Source organism: Amphibalanus amphitrite, unplaced genomic scaffold (assembly GCF_019059575.1).
Source record: "Amphibalanus amphitrite isolate SeventyFive unplaced genomic scaffold, NRLGWU_Aamphi_draft 000182F_arrow, whole genome shotgun sequence".
Taxonomy (NCBI): domain Eukaryota; kingdom Metazoa; phylum Arthropoda; class Thecostraca; order Balanomorpha; family Balanidae; genus Amphibalanus; species Amphibalanus amphitrite.
The window spans coordinates 49893-69918 of NW_024881677.1; the positions used below are offsets into that span (position 1 = coordinate 49893).

Consider the following 20026-nt stretch of genomic DNA (forward strand, 5'->3'; position numbering starts at 1 on the left):
AATGGACAGTGATGAAAAATAATAAAAAATAATATGCAGGTATAAATCTTAAAAACTTAAATGTGGCAGGCATGTAAAGCCCCAAATTTCACATAAAATGCTGACAATTTGATGCTGATTTATAGTAAGTGAAGTAGGTACCTACCTAGGTAGCAGGTCAGTAGGTAGTGGTAAGTTAAAGTACCTATTAGCCAAACAAGTATTTCATACACTGACACTGACACGGTCAGACTTTCAATTGCCAACCCGTCTGAATGCTATGCAGTCTATATATCAATATGGCCTTGATGCAGTCTGCATAGCATTCAGAAGAAAATTAATAGAAAACAAAACTGGCAACCTGACTCAGAAAATATCTATCTAAAAACGCACATTTCTACCTTCTACTCTACCTATATTGATTATGATACCTTATCGCGGGTTTGGCCTATCACATCGCGGGAATACGTAATCCATTATATACCTTGTGATATGTTTATTATATACCTTGTGTGATATTATATACCTTGTGATACTAGTGTTTTTATATACAAGTGTTTTTATATACCTTGACGTAATCCATGGCCTTAGCCACTGAACTCTATAAATGTAACGGAAGTTAGCAGGGATTCAGCAGGGGTTCAGCAGGGATTCAGCAGGGATCGACGGCCCCTACGATTTCGCTGAATTTTGGTGGAGAGGTGCAGAATGGTGTCCTCTATCGAAAATCCTAGTGCCAAAATGCGGGGAATCCATCAGGGGGGCCACAAATCCCAAAAAACAATATGCCCTCAGGGCACAATCGACGAACTTTGAAAACCCTACTTCTAGCCGTAAAAACAGCTAAAAATGCACGTCATTCGAAAGAGGACAAAATTTTACGTGCAACGGTACCAAATTTAGGGGGCTAGCGCCCCCTGAACCGAACAAAACAGCTTCAAATATATGGGCCCGGGAGTATGCCCTCGGGGCATAAATAAACGTTTTCAACAATTTCAGGCCTATAACATCGACAAAATCCAGCAATATGCACATCATTGGAAAGAGCGTAATTTCCCAAACAAAAAACCCAAGTAACATTTTTCGATGGGGCCCACCTGGGGCCCACGGGACCCAATTGAAATTTGGGGCCCAATGGGGCGGCCCCTACGATTTTCTTCAAAATTTGCACAGACACTCTCCTGGGCCCCCTCTTCAATCTGGCTGAAGAAACCTACCGGGGAATCCAAAGGAAGGGGCCCAAAGAGGGCCCCAAAGAGGCCCTTTCTAAGTATTGCCCCTAATTTCGCGACCAACCCCGGCAATATGCACATCATTGGAAAGAGCGTAATTTCCCAAACAAAAAACCCTTGTAACATTTTTCGATGGGGCCCACCTGGGGCCCACGGGACCCAATTGAAATTTGGGGCCCAATGGGGCGGCCCCTACGATTTTCTTCAAAATTTGCACAGACACTCTCCTGGGCCCCCTCTTCAATCTGGCTGAAGAAACCTACCGGGGAATCCAAAGGAAGGGGCCCAAAGAGGGCCCCAAAGAGGCCCTTTCTAAGTATTGCCCCTTATTTCGCGACCAACCCCGGCAATATGCACATCATTGGAAAGAGCGTAATTTCCCAAACAAAAAACCCAAGTAACATTTTTCGATGGGGCCCAAGTGGGGCCCACGGGACCCAATTGAAATTTGGGGCCCAATGGGGCGGCCCCTACGATTTTCTTCAAAATTTGCACAGACACTCTCCTGGGCCCCCTCTTCAATCTGGCTGAAGAAACCTACCGGGGAATCCAAAGGAAGGGGCCCAAAGAGGGCCCCAAAGAGGCCCTTTCTAAGTATTGCCCCTAATTTCGCAACCAATCCCGGCAATATGCACATCATTGGAAAGAGCGTAATTTCCCAAACAAAAAACCCAAGTAACATTTTTCGATGGAGCCCACCTGGGGCCCACGGGACCCAATTGAAATTTGGGGCCCAATGGGGCGGCCCCTACGATTTTCTTCAAAATTTGCACAGACACTCTCCTGGGCCCCCTCTTCAATCTGGCTGAAGAAACCTACCGGGGAATCCAAAGGAAGGGGCCCAAAGAGGGCCCCAAAGAGGCCCTTTCTAAGTATTGCCCCTAATTTCGCGACCAACCCCAACAATATGCACATCATTGGAAAGAGCGTAATTTTCCAAACAAAAAACCCAAGTAACATTTTTCGATGGGGCCCACCTGGGGCCCACGGGACCCAATTGAAATTTGGGGCCCAATAGGGCGGCCCCTACGATTTTCTTCAAAATTTGCACAGACACTCTCCTGGGCCCCCTCTTCAATCTGGCTGAAGAAACCTACCGGGGAATCCAAAGGAAGGGGCCCAAAGAGGGCCCCAAAGAGGCCCTTTCTAAGTATTGCCCCTAATTTCGCGACCAACCCCGGCAATATGCACATCATTGGAAAGAGCGTAATTTCCCAAACAAAAAACCCAAGTAACATTTTTCGATGGGGCCACCCTGGGGCCCACGGGACCCAATTGAAATTTGGGGCCCAATGGGGCGGCCCCTACGATTTTCTTCAAAATTTGCACAGACACTCTCCTGGGCCCCCTCTTCAATCTGGCTGAAGAAACCTACCGGGGAATCCAAAGGAAGGGGCCCAAAGAGGGCCCCAAAGAGGCCCTTTCTAAGTATTGCCCCTAATTTCGCGACCAACCCCGGCAATATGCACATCATTGGAAAGAGCGTAATTTCCCAAACAAAAAACCCAAGTAACATTTTTCGATGGGGCCCACCTGGGGCCCACGGGACCCAATTGAAATTTGGGGCCCAATGGGGCGGCCCCTACGATTTTCTTCAAAATTTGCACAGACACTCTCCTGGGCCCCCTCTTCAATCTGGCTGAAGAAACCTACCGGGGAATCCAAAGGAAGGGGCCCAAAGAGGGCCCCAAAGAGGCCCTTTCTAAGTATTGCCCCTTATTTCGCGACCAACCCCGGCAATATGCACATCATTGGAAAGAGCGTAATTTCCCAAACAAAAAACCCAAGTAACATTTTTCGATGGGGCCCAAGTGGGGCCCACGGGACCCAATTGAAATTTGGGGCCCAATGGGGCGGCCCCTACGATTTTCTTCAAAATTTGCACAGACACTCTCCTGGGCCCCCTCTTCAATCTGGCTGAAGAAACCTACCGGGGAATCCAAAGGAAGGGGCCCAAAGAGGGCCCCAAAGAGGCCCTTTCTAAGTATTGCCCCTAATTTCGCAACCAATCCCGGCAATATGCACATCATTGGAAAGAGCGTAATTTCCCAAACAAAAAACCCAAGTAACATTTTTCGATGGGGCCCACCTGGGGCCCACGGGACCCAATTGAAATTTGGGGCCCAATGGGGCGGCCCCTACGATTTTCTTCAAAATTTGCACAGACACTCTCCTGGGCCCCCTCTTCAATCTGGCTGAAGAAACCTACCGGGGAATCCAAAGGAAGGGGCCCAAAGAGGGCCCCAAAGAGGCCCTTTCTAAGTATTGCCCCTAATTTCGCGACCAACCCCGGCAATATGCACATCATTGGAAAGAGCGTAATTTCCCAAACAAAAAACCCAAGTAACATTTTTCGATGGGGCCCACCTGGGGCCCACGGGACCCAAATGAAATTTGGGGCCCAATGGGGCGGCCCCTACGATTTTCTTCAAAATTTGCACAGACACTCTCCTGGGCCCCCTCTTCAATCTGGCTGAAGAAACCTACCGGGGAATCCAAAGGAAGGGGCCCAAAGAGGGCCCCAAAGAGGCCCTTTCTAAGTATTGCCCCTAATTTCGCGACCAACCCCGGCAATATGCACATCATTGGAAAGAGCGTAATTTCCCAAACAAAAAACCCAAGTAACATTTTTCGATGGGGCCCACCTGGGGCCCACGGGACCCAATTGAAATTTGGGGCCCAATGGGGCGGCCCCTACGATTTTCTTCAAAATTTGCACAGACACTCTCCTGGGCCCCCTCTTCAATCTGGCTGAAGAAACCTACCGGGGAATCCAAAGGAAGGGGCCCAAAGAGGGCCCCAAAGAGGCCCTTTCTAAGTATTGCCCCTAATTTCGCGACCAACCCCGGCAATATGCACATCATTGGAAAGAGCGTAATTTCCCAAACAAAAAACCCAAGTAACATTTTTCGATGGGGCCCACCTGGGGCCCACGGGACCCAATTGAAATTTGGGGCCCAATGGGGCGGCCCCTACGATTTTCTTCAAAATTTGCACAGACACTCTCCTGGGCCCCCTCTTCAATCTGGCTGAAGAAACCTACCGGGGAATCCAAAGGAAGGGGCCCAAAGAGGGCCCCAAAGAGGCCCTTTCTAAGTATTGCCCCTAATTTCGCGACCAACCCCGGCAATATGCACATCATTGGAAAGAGCGTAATTTTCCAAACAAAAAACCCAAGTAACATTTTTCGATGGGGCCCACCTGGGGCCCACGGGACCCAATTGAAATTTGGGGCCCAATGGGGCGGCCCCTACGATTTTCTTCAAAATTTGCACAGACACTCTCCTGGGCCCCCTCTTCAATCTGGCTGAAGAAACCTACCGGGGAATCCAAAGGAAGGGGCCCAAAGAGGGCCCCAAAGAGGCCCTTTCTAAGTATTGCCCCTAATTTCGCGACCAACCCCGGCAATATGCACATCATTGGAAAGAGCGTAATTTCCCAAACAAAAAACCCAAGTAACATTTTTCGATGGGGCCACCCTGGGGCCCACGGGACCCAATTGAAATTTGGGGCCCAATGGGGCGGCCCCTACGATTTTCTTCAAAATTTGCACAGACACTCTCCTGGGCCCCCTCTTCAATCTGGCTGAAGAAACCTACCGGGGAATCCAAAGGAAGGGGCCCAAAGAGGGCCCCAAAGAGGCCCTTTCTAAGTATTGCCCCTAATTTCGCGACCTACCCCGGCAATATGCACATCATTGGAAAGAGCGTAATTTCCCAAACAAAAAACCCTAGTAACATTTTTCGATGGGGCCCACCTGGGGCCCACGGGACCCAATTGAAATTTGGGGCCCAATGGGGCGGCCCCTACGATTTTCTTCAAAATTTGCACAGACACTCTCCTGGGCCCCCTCTTCAATCTGGCTGAAGAAACCTACCGGGGAATCCAAAGGAAGGGGCCCAAAGAGGGCCCCAAAGAGGCCCTTTCTAAGTATTGCCCCTTATTTCGCGACCAACCCCGGCAATATGCACATCATTGGAAAGAGCGTAATTTCCCAAACAAAAAACCCAAGTAACATTTTTCGATGGGGCCCAAGTGGGGCCCACGGGACCCAATTGAAATTTGGGGCCCAATGGGGCGGCCCCTACGATTTTCTTCAAAATTTGCACAGACACTCTCCTGGGCCCCCTCTTCAATCTGGCTGAAGAAACCTACCGGGGAATCCAAAGGAAGGGGCCCAAAGAGGGCCCCAAAGAGGCCCTTTCTAAGTATTGCCCCTAATTTCGCAACCAATCCCGGCAATATGCACATCATTGGAAGAGCGTAATTTCCCAAACAAAAAACCCAAGTAACATTTTTCGATGGGGCCCACCTGGGGCCCACGGGACCCAATTGAAATTTGGGGCCCAATGGGGCGGCCCCTACGATTTTCTTCAAAATTTGCACAGACACTCTCCTGGGCCCCCTCTTCAATCTGGCTGAAGAAACCTACCGGGGAATCCAAAGGAAGGGGCCCAAAGAGGGCCCCAAAGAGGCCCTTTCTAAGTATTGCCCCTAATTTCGCGACCAACCCCGGCAATATGCACATCATTGGAAAGAGCGTAATTTCCCAAACAAAAAACCCATGTAACATTTTTCGATGGGGCCCACCTGGGGCCCACGGGACCCAATTGAAATTTGGGGCCCAATGGGGCGGCCCCTACGATTTTCTTCAAAATTTGCACAGACACTCTCCTGGGCCCCCTCTTCAATCTGGCTGAAGAAACCTACCGGGGAATCCAAAGGAAGGGGCCAAAAGAGGGCCCCAAAGAGGCCCTTTCTAAGTATTGCCCCTAATTTCGCGACCAACCCCGGCAATATGCACATCATTGGAGAGAGCGTAATTTCCCAAACAAAAAACCCAAGTAACATTTTTCGATGGGGCCCACCTGGGGCCCACGGGACCCAATTGAAATTTGGGGCCCAATGGGGCGGCCCCTACGATTTTCTTCAAAGTTTGCACAGACACTCTCCTGGGCCCCCTCTTCAATCTGGCTGAAGAAACCTACCGGGGAATCCAAAGGAAGGGGCCCAAAGAGGGCCCCAAAGAGGCCCTTTCTAAGTATTGCCCCTTATTTCGCGACCAACCCCGGCAATATGCACATCATTGGAAAGAGCGTAATTTCCCAAACAAAAAACCCAAGTAACATTTTTCGATGGGGCCCAAGTGGGGCCCACGGGACCCAATTGAAATTTGGGGCCCAATGGGGCGGCCCCTACGATTTTCTTCAAAATTTGCACAGACACTCTCCTGGGCCCCCTCTTCAATCTGGCTGAAGAAACCTACCGGGGAATCCAAAGGAAGGGGCCCAAAGAGGGCCCCAAAGAGGCCCTTTCTAAGTATTGCCCCTAATTTCGCGACCAACCCCGGCAATATGCACATCATTGGAAAGAGCGCGCCGCCAATGATGTGCATATTGCCGGGGTTGGTCGCGAAATTAGGGGCAATACTTAGAAAGGGCCTCTTTGGGCCCTCTTTGGGCCCCTTCCTTTGAATTCCCCGGTAGGTTTCTTCAGCCAGATTGAAGAGGGGGCCCAGGAGAGTGTCTGTGCAAATTTTGAAGAAAATCGTAGGGGCCGCCCCATTGGGCCCCAAATTTCAATTGGGTCCCATGGGCCCCAGGTGGGCCCCATCGAAAAATGTGTCTGTGCAAATTTTGAAGAAAATCGTAGGGGCCGCCCCATTCGGCCCCAAATTTCAATTGGGTCCCGTGGGCCCCAGGTGGGCCCCATCGAAAAATGTTACTTGGGTTTTTTGTTTGGGAAATTACGCTCTTTCCATTGATGTGCATATTGCCGGGGTTGGTCGCGAAATTAGGGGCAATACTTAGAAAGGGCCTCTTTGGGGCCCTCTTTGGGCCCCTTCCTTTGGATTCCCCGGTAGGTTTCTTCAGCCAGATTGAAGAGGGGGCCCAGGAGAGTGTCTGTGCAAATTTTGAAGAAAATCGTAGGGGCCCGCCCATTGGGCCCCAAATTTCAATTGGGTCCCGTGGGCCCCAGGTGGCCCCATCGAAAAATGTTACTTGGGTTTTTTGTTTGGGAAATTACGCTCTTTCCAATGATGTGCATATTGCCGGGGTTGGTCGCGAAATTAGGGGCAATACTTAGAAAGGGCCTCTTTGGGGCCCTCTTTGGGCCCCTTCCTTTGGATTCCCCGGTAGGTTTCTTCAGCCAGATTGAAGAGGGGGCCCAGGAGAGTGTCTGTGCAAATTTTGAAGAAAATCGTAGGGGCCGCCCCATTGGACCCCAAATTTCAATTGGGTCCCGTGGGCCCCAGGTGGGCCCCATCGAAAAATGTTACTTGGGTTTTTTGTTTGGGAAATTACGCTCTTTCCAATGATGTGCATATTGCCGGGGTTGGTCGCGAAATTAGGGGCAATACTTAGAAAGGGCCTATTTGGGGCCCTCTTTGGGCCCCTTCCTTTGGATTCCCCGGTAGGTTTCTTCAGCCAGATTGAAGAGGGGGCCCAGGAGAGTGTCTGCAAATTTTGAAGAAAATCGTAGGGGCCGCCCCATTGGGCCCCAAATTTCAATTGGGTCCCGTGGGCCCCAGGTTGGCCCCATCGAAAAATGTTACTTGGGTTTTTTGTTTGGGAAATTACGCTCTTTCCAATGATGTGCATATTGCCGGGGTTGGTCGCGAAATTAGGGGCAATACTTAGAAAGGGCCTCTTTGGGGCCCTCTTTGGGCCCCTTCCTTTGGATTCCCCGGTAGGTTTCTTCAGCCAGATTGAAGACGGGGCCCAGGAGAGTGTCTGTGCAATTTTTGAAGAAAATCGTAGGGGCCGCCCCATTGGGCCCCAAATTTCAATTGGGTCCCTTGGGCCCCAGGTGGGCCCCATCGAAAAATGTTACTTGGGTTTTTTGTTTGGGAAATTATGCTCTTTCCAATGATGTGCATATTGCCGGGGTTGGTCGCGAAATTAGGGGCAATACTTAGAAAGGGCCTCTTTGGGGCCCTCTTTGGGCCCCTTCCTTTGGATTCCCCGGTAGGTTTCTTCAGCCAGATTGAAGAGGGGGCCCAGGAGAGTGTCTGTGCAAATTTTGAAGAAAATCGTAGGGGCCGCCCCATTGGGCCCCAAATTTCAATTGGGTCCCGTGGGCCCCAGGTGGGCCCCATCGAAAAATGTTACTTGGGTTTTTTGTTTGGGAAATTACGCTCTTTCCAATGATGTGCATATTGCCGGGGTTGGTCGCGAAATTAGGGGCAATACTTAGAAAGGGCCTCTTTGGGGCCCTCTTTGGGCCCCTTCCTTTGGATTCCCCGGTAGGTTTCTTCAGCCAGATTGAAGAGGGGGCCCAGGAGAGTGTCTGTGCAAATTTTGAAGAAAATCGTAGGGGCCGCCCCATTGGGCCCCAAATTTCAATTGGGTCCCGTGGGCCCCAGGTGGGCTCCATCGAAAAATGTTACTTGGGTTTTTTGTTTGGGAAATTACGCTCTTTCCAATGATGTGCATATTGCTGGATTTTGTCGATGTTATAGGCCTGAAATTGTTGAAAACGTTTATTTATGCCCCGAGGGCATACTCCCGGGCCCATATATTTGAAGCTGTTTTGTTCGGTTCAGGGGGGCGCTAGCCCCCTAAATTTGGTACCGTTGCACGTAAAATTTTGTCCTCTTTCGAATGACGTGCATTTTTGGCTGTTTTGACGGCTAGAAGTAGGGTTTTCAAAGTTCGTCGATTGTGCCCTGAGGGCATACTGTTTTTTTGGGATTTGTGGCCCCCCTGATGGATTCCCCGCATTTTGGCACTAGGATTTTCGATAGAGGACACCATTCTGCACCTCTCCACCAAAATTCAGCGAAATCGTAGGGGCCGTCGATCCCTGCTGAATCCCTGCTGAACCCCTGCTGAATCCCTGCTAACTTCCGTTACATACTCTATAATGGCCTTAGCAAAATTTCATGCACCATTTCTGTCACAAAAGCGGCACGATAGCAGAAAATGTGAGTACATAATCAAGGTTTTATTATATAAAATATACGTGACTATTTGCCAGTTCATTGTCTTATGACGTCATAATTGAAAATAAGTGAGGGCTACTATATTCTGAACCTGTGCAAAAGATGGAAGATGCAAAGAAAGATGAACCTTAATTAGGTAAAATCATTTGGAAACACCTCCAAAAATTCGTCATCATCATAAACAAACTTTTGTGTCTTCAATTGCAATGAGACAGGAAGATTGAGTATTTGTCTATTCCAAATGAAATGCCTCATTTTATTCCGTGCATATCTAATCACTCCGACACTTGAAATGATAGGTAGACTTTACCTGAGTTTGGCCTAAACTGTTGACCGTAAATACATCCAAGGATTCTCACATAATCACCTCCGGTTATCAATTCCCAGTAAACATGCCGACGTCGGCCCGACGTCGGCCGACGTCGGGGTGACGTCGGCAACTCGGCATCGGCATACCGACGTCGGCCCGACGTCGGTCCAACCTCGGCACGACGTCGGCTGGATGTTGGATATGCCCGCATGTTCCGACGTCCAGCCGAGGTCCAGCCGACGTCGGGCCGACGTCGGACCGAGATCAATTGCTGAGGTCCAGCCGACGTCGGGCCGACGTCGGGGCGACGTCGGACCGACATCGGCCGCTGTTTTTACCATTAAAATAATATAAAATACATGTTTCATGTTTCATAAAGAGCTTCTGTATTCAAAATATCCTCAGGAAACTAAAATCTTCCTCCACGCCGCAACCCCCTGATCCGGACTGGACGGGGAAATTTATCCCATTTGGGATTGCCCGTAAGCCGAGCTCGCCCGTAGCCGGGTGCGGTGAGTGCTTGGGGGCTGCTCGGCCTATCCTTTGGTCAGGTCAGGCTCAGCCCCGGCAACTCACCAGGACCGGGCCCAGTTCATATAGAAAGGCCAGTCGGCAAGTGTCACTTTGCCAAAGTGCCACTTATCAAAGGGACACTTTGGGAAACGTTGGTGCAGGTGTGTAAGAGTGGCTATATGAATCCATTGTGGGGTCGCCCTTTCCAATAAGTGTCACGTATAGTAATGGGACCAGGGACTCTATATGAACTGGACCCAGGGTGCTCGCCAAGAAGACCAATGTCTCCATCCTATGATCCTTCCGGCTCTGAAATGGTCTTGTCAGACTGAAGGGGCATAACCCAGCAAAACAAACCAAATTCGTTAGCTGGCTGCGTGGTGTAGTGGTTAGCGCACTAACTTCGCGTTCGAATGACACGGGGTTCGACTCCCATCGCCGGCAGATGCTTTTGGCGTGTTGTCCCAGTAAACATGCCGACGTCGGCGACTGGGGGGCTCGAATCCCGCCGCCGGTTGATATTTTTGGCGCGTTGTCCCAATAAACATGCCGACGTCGGCCCCGTCGGTCCAACGACAAACGATCTCGTCAACCTCGGCAAACGATCTCGGCCCGACGTCGGCTCGACGTCGGCTGGACTTCGGCTGGACGTCGGAACATGCGGGCATATCCGACGTCCAGCCGATGTCGGGCCGAAGTTGAACCGACGTTGGGCCGACGTCGGGCCGAGCCTCGGCCCGACGTCGGGCCGACGTCGTCATGTTTACTGGGTTGATATGAAGTTGAGATAACCGTGATCCGATAATTCTAACCCGCGTACCAACGGGGGGCGGATATCCGCCCCCCCCCCCCTGAGGTTTTTCGTTAACCCGCGCACCGACGGGGGTCTGCGCCAACTTCGTACCGACGGGGGGGCGGATGACCGCCCCCCCCCCTGAGATCTCGAGAACGAAGCAAGATAGCGACAAGCGGTAAACGGCATCGGATACGCACGGACAAGGTCTACAATTTTTACTAAGGTCATTTTCAGGTCAGGTCAAAGATGACGTCACAGGGGTCGAAAAAGTCAAAATGGCGGCGCTAGATATGGAGAGAGTTTTTCTCGAATAACTTTCGAATTAGTCAAGATAGGAACAAACTAAGGGCATCATCGTGATCCTCTTGTCAATCCGCATCGAATGATATATATGATGACCTCGAAAGGTCAACGTCAAAGGTTGACCTCAGGTCACGTGACCTCGAGGTCATCATGTATATCATTCGATGCGTCTTGACGAGCTGAACACAATGAGACCATCTGCACGTCTGTATCTTGTTCCTGTACGGAGTTATTGGCAAAAACCCGCTGGTGGCCTTTGATGACGTCACATGACCTTACAGGTGCCCAACAGCAAAACTGACCTCAAGGTAGTGAAGGTTGATCGTATATGAAGTCATGTGTGGTATATGGGGCCATTCCGACCCGTTTTAGTGGTAAAAACAGGGAGTTAATTTTTCCCCCATTGACTTATAATGGGGAGGTCGCGAAATTGACCTGACCTTAGGTCACCGACATCGAAATTCCGAGATATACAAATTGTAGCTACTAATGACCTAATAACATCCTGCGACTTTCAAAGTTCTCCGACATCTACTGTAGCTCTGGCACGGTGACAAAGTTGCAAAAAAGTGACTTGAGGTTGGGTCATTCAAAGTGACCTGGTGACCTGACCTTGAAAGTTAGGAGGTTCAAACTTGCACACCATGTGCAAAATTGATGAGAAAATAGTCGTACTAAATTTCGCGGCGCTACGCGCCGCGGTTTTCCCGCTATTCGCGAAAAATCTCACGGGGCGGATATCCGCCCCCCCCCCCGTCGGTGCGCGGGTTAATAGCGGGAAAACCGCGACGGTAAGCGCCGCGAAATTTGGTATGACTTTTCTCTCATCAATTTTACACATGGTGTGCGAGTTTGAACCTCCTAACTTCTAAGGTCAAGTCACCAGGTCACTTCGACTGACCCAACCTCAAGTCACTTTTTTGCAACTTTGTCACCGTGTCAGAGCTACAGTAGATGACGGAGGCCTTTGAGAGTCGCAGGATGTTATAAGGTCATTGCTAGCAAGAGTTTGTATATCTAGGAATTTTGATATCGATGACCTAAGGAGTAACCCAGTAAACATGCCGACGTCGGCCCGACGTCGGCCGACGTCGGGGTAACGTCGGCATCTCGGCATCGGCATGCCGACGTCGGCCCGACGTCGGTCCAACCTCGGCACGACGTCGGCTGGATGTCGGATATGCCCGCATGTACCGACGTCCAGCCGAGGTCCAGCCGACGTCGGGCCGATGTCGGGGCGACGTCGGACCGACATCGGCCGCTGTTTTGACCGTTAAAATAATATGAAATACATGTTTCACGTTTCATAAAGAGCTTCTGTATTCAAAATATCCTCAGGAAACTCAAATCTTCCTCCACGCCGGCCGCCGCAACCCCCTGATCCGGACTGGACGGGAAACTTTATCCCATTTGGGATTGCCCGTAAGCCGAGCTCGCCCGTAGCCGGGTGCGGTGAGTGCTTGGGGGCTGCTCGGCCTATCCTTTGGTCAGGCTCAGCCCCGGCAACTCACCAGGGCCGGGCCCAGTTCATATAGAAAGGCCAGTCGGCAAGTGTCACTTTGCCAAAGTGCCACTTATCAAAGGGACACTTTGTGAAACGTTGGTGCAGGTGTGTAAGAGTGGCTATATCCCGCGCACCGACGGGGGGGGCGGATATCCGCCCCCCCCCCTGAGGTTTTTCGCGAATAGCGGGAAAACCGCGGCGCGTAGCGCCGCGAAATTTGGTATGACTATTCCCTTATCAATTTTACACATGGTGTGCAAGTTTGAACCTCCTACCTTTCAAGGTCAGGTCACCAGGTCACTTTGAATGACCCAACCTCAAGTCACTTTTTTGCAACTTTGTCACCGTGCCAGAGCTACAGTAGATGTCGGAGGCCTTTGAAAGTCGCAGGATGTTATTAGGTCATTAGTAGCTACAATTTGTATATCTCGGAATTTTGATATCGGTGACCTAAGGTCAGGTCAATTTCGCGACCTCCCCATTATAAGTCAATGGGGGAAAAATCAACTCCCTGTTTTTACCACTAAAACGGGTCGGAATGGCCCCATATACCATACATGACTTCATATACGATCAACCTTCACTACCTTGAGGTCTGTTTTGCTGTTGGGCAGCTGTGAGGTCATGTGACGTCATCAAAGGTCACCAAAGGTTTTTGGCCAATAACTCCGTACAGGAACAAGATACAGACGCGTGGATGGTCTCATTGTGTTCAGCTCGTCAAGACGCATCGAATGATATACATGATGACCTCGAGGTCACGTGACCTGAGGTCAACCTTTGACCTTGACCTTTCGAGGTTAACATATATATCATTCGATGCGGATTGACGAGAGGATCACGATGATGCCCTTAGTTTGTTCTTATCTTGACTAATTCGAAAGTTATTCGAGAAAAACTCTCTCCATATTTAGCGCCGCCATTTTGACTTTTTCGACCCCTGTGACGTCATCTTTGACCTGACCTGAAAATGACCTTAGTAAAAATTGTAGATCTTGACCGTGCGTATCCGATGCCGTTTACCGCTTGTCGCTATCTTGCTTCGTTCTCGAGATCTCAGGGGGGGCGGTCATCCGCCCCCCCCCCCCGTCGGTACTAAGTTGGCGCAGACCCCCGTCGGTGCGCGGGATATGAATCCATTGTGGGGTCGCCCTTTCCAATAAGTGTCACGTAACAGCAATGGGACCCGGGACTCTATATGAGCCGCCGGTTCTGAACGCCCCAGGACTCTCTGCTTTTGAAGTGCCAGCGGGCCGCGTAGCTCAGCTGCTGCGCCAGCTCAGCCCACACAAGGCGTGTGGACCGGACGGACTAAGTGCTAGGATTATGCGTGAATGTGCGGATGAGCTTGCGGTCCCTCTTGAGATCATATGTAAACTGTCAGTGAGATCCGGAGTGTTTCCGACGACGTGGAAGCGGGCTAATGTGATTCCAGTATTCAAAAAGGGTTCCAAAAAACTCCCAGAAAACTACCGACCAGTCTCACTTTTGGCAATCAGTTCTAAAATCTTGGAAAAAGTTGTGTGTGAGGGCTTACTTCGTGCATGTCTGCCCGCTCTTCAAGACTCCCAACATGGGTTTCTTCCAAAACGTTCTTGCGTGACAAATCTGGCATGTTTTATGGATCACTGTTGGGTCTCACTGACAAAGGGCATGCAAACCGATACGATCTACACCGATTACTCTTCCGCTTTTACAAGTGTTAGTCATAGGCTGCTTTTACACAAGCTTAGGCACTCTTTTAATATCACCGGTCTTGCATATAGCTGGATTGATTCTTACCTCAGCCACCGCTATCAGCGAGTCATTCTGGATGGCAAGCACTCGGACTGGATCCCAGTGCAATCTGGAGTTCCGGAAGGCAGCATTCTCGGTCCGATTCTCTTCACATGCTATGTAGCTGACCTTCCGTCTCAACTTCAGAACAGCTCACTGTCATATGCTGATGATGTCAAAATTTTCCACAGAATTCAATGTCCAGCGGACGTCAACTCTCTTCAGGCTGATCTAAGCCGTCTTAGTGACTGGTCAAAAACATGGCATCTTAGGCTCAATCCGGCTAAATGCAAGACCATCACCTTTACTTTACGTACATCTCCCATCGCATCATCATACTTTTTAGATGGTCACGAACTCGAGCGGTGTACGGAGATCAGAGATCTGGGTGTGATCCTGGACTCCAGGCTAACATTTGGCGCGCATGTTGACGCCTGTGTGAGCAAGGCCAACCGCATGCTAGGTCTACTTATGCGCAGCATGCAGGTCTCACACCGTACCCGGCTGCCGTACTTCGATCACCGGGCAGTCATGGCGGCGTACAATGCCCATGTCAGATCGGTTGTGGAATACGCGAGTGTCGTCTGGAGTGGCGCAGCACCTACTCACCTTGCGAGATTGGAGAGACTGCAACACCGTTACCTGATGTGGTTAGGCGCCAAGACACATAGCCGGTGCTCGATGGACTATGAGTCTCTCCTCCAACATTTTCACTGTATGTCCATCAAAGCTAGACTTGTTCAGACCGACCTGAAGTTCATACGCTCTGTGTTTGCCGGCCGACTGGACTGTGGGCTACTTGTGACTATGTTTTCGCTGCGTGTTCCTGGCCGGCGCTCTAGGCAGACGGGCTTGTTCAACGTACCTTTTGGACGGGTTGATACGGTGAAGAACGGCCTCGGCGTACGAGTCCCGAAACTAGTGAATGAGTTCCTGAACAAATATCCAGACGAGGATTTCTTTCAGCCTAGTCCCCACTGCACCGCGCGCATCCGTGCCTACGCACGAGGCCTTGGTACTTGTATGACGTAGTCACGCAGGCTGCTATTGTTTGCATTACTTTTATCTTTTGCATTTTTTACAGATCATGTGTCATTTTATTGTTCCTTTTTTATTGTATCTCAGTGTTTTGGCCTTTTGCCACTTTTATACGAGCTATTGCTGTCTTAAAGTGTCCCGCGGCTTTTTGTCCGTGGTGGGTATAGGCATATGCATGTGCGTAGGCAGGTGTGATGAAATAGTGTGTGTCTTGTGTGTGTGCGTGGGTGCGTGTGTGTGTTTATATTTTACTTTGACCTCAGCCGTCATTGGGTTTTGCCTGTGGCTGACAATGCCTAATAAACAATAAACAATAAACAATGAACTGGACCCGGGTGCTCGCCAAGAAGACCAATGTCTCCATCCTATCATCCTTCCGGCTCTGAAATGGTCTTGTCAGACCGAAAGGGCATAACCCAACAAAACAAACTAATTTCGCTATCTGGCTGTGTGGTGTAGTGGTTAGCGCACTAACCTCGCGTTCAAATGACACGGGGTTCGAACTTCGAATCCCATCGCCGGCTGATGCTTTTGGCGTGTTGTCCCAGTAAACATGCCGACGTCGGCGACTGGGGCTCGAATCCCGCCGCCGGTTGATATTTTTGGCGCGTTGTCCCAATAAACATGCCGACGTCGGCCCCGTCGGTCCAACGACAAACGATCTCGTCAACCTCGGCAAACGACCTCGGCCCGACGTTGGCTCGACGTCGGCTGGACTTCGGCTGGACGTCGGAACATGCGGGCAGGGGGTGTCGAAGTCTAGTAGGAAAATCTGGCAAATTCCCTGCGTGACGTCACGTCGGGGATGACCGACGGCACCTTGCACTGATTCCACTGAAAGATACGGCAGAACGGCTATTTTTGAAAAATGATTAAAAATACTTTTGTGCTGTTATGACGCATAAAACGCTTATCAGCATGTTCCTCATCATGTGATAAAGGCATATCCGTGGTCGAAAATAGCTGAGCCCCTCCCAATTTCCAACCACCGACCTCATAAGCAAAGGATGTAAGCTATTTAGGGCCTTGCATGCGGGCATACCCGACGTCCGGCCGATGTCGGGCCGAGGTTGAACCGACGTCGGGCCGACACGTCGGCATGTTTACTGGGAAGGTTAGGTCAATTTCTCGACCTCCCCATTAGGGGAAGACGGGGAACACCGCCCACCCCGATATCAGAAACATGAAAAGGTCTAGGGCGACAGCTAACTGTCTTTTGACGGCGTCTGACGTCAACAGAAGTGCAAGTACGGGCAGTACACTACATTGTTTTACGTGATTTGCGAGAAATTCCGAATTTTACGTTGCGTGAATACGTTTTATACTTTTTCTAGCATAAGTAGCAGAAGAAAGCTTGTGATATTTGACAGACCATAGTACTAAAATAGCATTTTTTTGCCACAATTAGCCTGCGCCCCGCTGGGGGGGGGGGGGGCAGAATCTGCCCCTCACCCGTTTTTCGCCAATAACTTCTAAATGCGTTACTCCAGCGACGTCAAACTTTCAGTACCTTATCATACCTCAATTTAACACGTTTTCTGAAAATTTCAGCGAATCCGTCGGGAAATTTTGAGTAAATGACGTATGAGTGACGTCATTGCCCACCATTTTCGCCTCAAAAATGGCAAAACTTCAAACGCCGCTTAACATCTTCATTTTTAAAGGAATCAAGACGTAACAAAAATTTTATACGTGATGCTACTTTGTCTCTCAAATGGCTATGTCGTTTTATTTTATTTTTAATTTTGGCCCAATTTTTTTTTAACTAACCTTTTTTTGAAAATAATTTTAAATCCTAGATTTTAAGTGTAACAAAAAAAAACGGAATATATGTCAGAGAAGTGGTCTATGTGCCCCTACATACCAAATTTTAGAAAAATCGGTTCAAAAGTGTGGGAGTTATTCAAAATTTTATGACGTCACGACACACAAATTTTTTTAAAACATTTTTTGGAAGTTCTAAACCTGGCACGGGAACGAAAATAGCACCATTCGATTTGCCGTGAAAAACTGCATCAGATAGACACCATATATTTTTAGGTCTTAAAATCAGATTCAAAATTTGACCTCACTTGACCTGACCTTGACCTGACCTCGACCTGAAATTCATCCAGATGTGGTCCATATCACTTATCAGAGTGTGCCTTTTGAATTCTATGAATAAAGTGACCCATAAAACATGTGTCGCACATGCCCTTTTCTATATTTCGTTTTTGGTGACCTGACCTGACCTTGACCTTAACCTTTTCATGATATTGTATGCGACGAATATTGACTTGGTAGCCTAAGAACACGTTTTGAGCAATCAGTCTCAGTCCATTCTTCGGCAACTACGGTGCAAGCCGATACTGTAGAAACTTGCATTTTGTGCCCTTGACCTGACCTTGACCTGACCTCTGACCTACTTAAGCAAAAAAAATTGGGCTAATAAGATCCGCCTTGTTCAGAGCTTTCGATTGTCGTTTTTCCCGTCTTTCTACGACCATCGGTTCGGAAGTTAGACAGGGGGCAGAATCTGCCCCCCCCCCCAGCAGGGCGCGTATGGCTGAATAGCCCAGCGGTGCGCAGGTTAAAAATATACTGCTCTGTGCCTCAACATACGTCTTTTTGTTATTCTACACTAGAGCAATGAACAGTAATATCAAGAACTCCAGTATTTTAAAACGAACATTTCAACATCGACTGTCTGGCCTTGCTTCCTCTCTGAAACGTGTACCACACGTCCAGGGACCAGGGTATGCACCTATACATGGACGGTCGGTCGGAGGCAGGTCGATATTTGCCGGCTGTTTGCCGCCCCTCGTCCTGACTACAGTCCGACCTGCTCTCTGTTCGACTCGGGGTCTCTTTCAGTCGCGCTGCGGAGGGGCGCGACGTCAGACGTGGCTCCTCTCCTACCGTGCTCTGCTCTGTGAGCCGCCATGTCCCCGCTGCCGCTCCTGGCGCTGCTCATTACAGTCGCGGCTGGCGTGGGTGTGGTCTACCAGTCGAACCTGGCACTGCACGCACAGACGGTGCTGAAGACGGTCGGCGACGTCCCCGGCCGCACACACTGCGCGCTGTGGTGTCGCCGCATCAGCAGCTGCGTGAGCTGGAGCTATGACTCGGCTACCCTCCTTTGTCGCCTGTGGCCCAGTCCGTCCGCCAGTAACCCACTCACACTAGTACAGGAGCAGGTCTATCAGCGCAAACCACCGCCGGGTTTCGTCCTCAGCGACAATCCAAATATCGCCTACACTCAGCACAGCTTCGGCGGTATCACTGGCGGAATAAGCTCCCTCACGGCTCTGTGTCAGGAGGACCATCCCGGCGCGTTCCCTGCCTTCACAAGCACCGACCAGCAGATCACCTACATCAAGCAGAACGCCATCGGCAAGTACTTTTACGTGGGAATCTACAGGGACTCCAGCGGCGTGTTCAGAGATATGACGACCAACACCGCCATGACCATGTCGGCCGCCTGGTTTTGGGATGGAAGGCTGGACACCGACATCACCAACAACTGTCTGACGCTGTACTACAGGGGCTTCTGGGCCGTCCCCTGCACAGACGTGCGGGAGGGCTACACCTGCCAGTACAACGTCGTCGCCGGCACCGCTCCGCCGAGTGGGTACGTCATCAGCGACGATCCCAGCATCGCCTACCGGCAGCACAAGGCGGACCGAGTCAACGACCGCGACTCGTTCGTCAGCCTCTGCCGGGAGCACGACCCGGACTCTGTGCCGGCGTTCCCCAGCACCGAACAGCAGGTCACCTACATCAAACGGAACGTCATCGGAGAGTACTTCTACGTCGGCATCTACCGGGACTCCGGCGGCGTCTTCAGGGACATGACGACCGACGTGGCGCTGCAAATCCCGGCGGAGTGGTTCTGGAACGGCGTCGCCGACGCGGACCTCACCGATGACTGTCTGACGCTCTACAAGGAGGGCTTCTGGGCTGTACCCTGCAGCGGCTCACGTGAGGGCTACGTCTGCCAGCTCAACCTGTAAACCAGCGCGCTGGGAATCGTCTTGTGATGCTGGCGACTCAACAGCAGGAGACAGAATGTCACTGTGACCTTACACGTTGCATGGTTTAATATTCTTTGTCTGTGTCATTCCGTTTCATGAATTGTCTTACCTTCGCATATTCTCACCCCTGTCGATTATACAGTATAGCAATATACCCATTTGGCTCAACAAACGCATTATAAGCAAATATGCGATCATCTGACAGATGCCAGGTAAAAAATCGATTGATAGGTATCAGGACCAAGCGGCTATCTATATCAATTATTGCTCGCAGACAGCATCCACCTTGCAGCGCCTGGTTCCGGAGCACCTTTATTTGCTTATTCAATTATTTATCTACTGTATGAATATTTGTAAAAAGAAAAATGAATACGTGAATATATTTATTTACTTATTTATTCATCCCAGCACTTACAAGTAGAGAGGCTGAAGCTTGTTTTCTTGTTCCAGCAATCCCCTCGCGTGGACTCATCAGTGGCCATGCATGCCTCTTATACGAATAATCGGAGGACACGTGATGGCTGACCTGACCTGACCCGGCCTGAGCTACCGCAGATGTAATGATGTACAAATAGGTATGCAACGGTGAAAAACAAAGGCGGAGTTCAAAATCGCAG

The 20026-nt window shown here is 50.2% G+C and overlaps 2 protein-coding genes across 3 annotated transcripts in view; one reads left to right on the top strand and one right to left on the bottom strand.

The window, feature by feature from the left end:
• Nucleotides 1–636, bottom strand: part of LOC122384133 (mitochondrial ribonuclease P catalytic subunit-like) — a 13371-nt gene extending 12735 nt beyond the window's left edge. The window contains exon 1 of one of the 2 annotated variants that reach the window (XM_043371165.1): nucleotides 548–636. The gene's annotated coding sequence lies outside the window, so the exon portion shown is untranslated. Of the gene's footprint in view, nucleotides 1–145; nucleotides 366–547 lie in introns of those variants that run through there. The other variant, XM_043371164.1, reaches the window with a different exon arrangement.
• Nucleotides 1–19388, top strand: part of LOC122384130 — a 26346-nt gene extending 6958 nt beyond the window's left edge. Inside the window, exon 3 of the mRNA XM_043371163.1 lies at nucleotides 18355–19388. Within this exon, the coding sequence (XP_043227098.1) occupies nucleotides 18355–19388 (1034 nt within the window). The remainder of the gene's footprint in view (nucleotides 1–18354) is intronic.
• The last annotated feature ends 638 nt before the right edge of the window (nucleotides 19389–20026 follow it).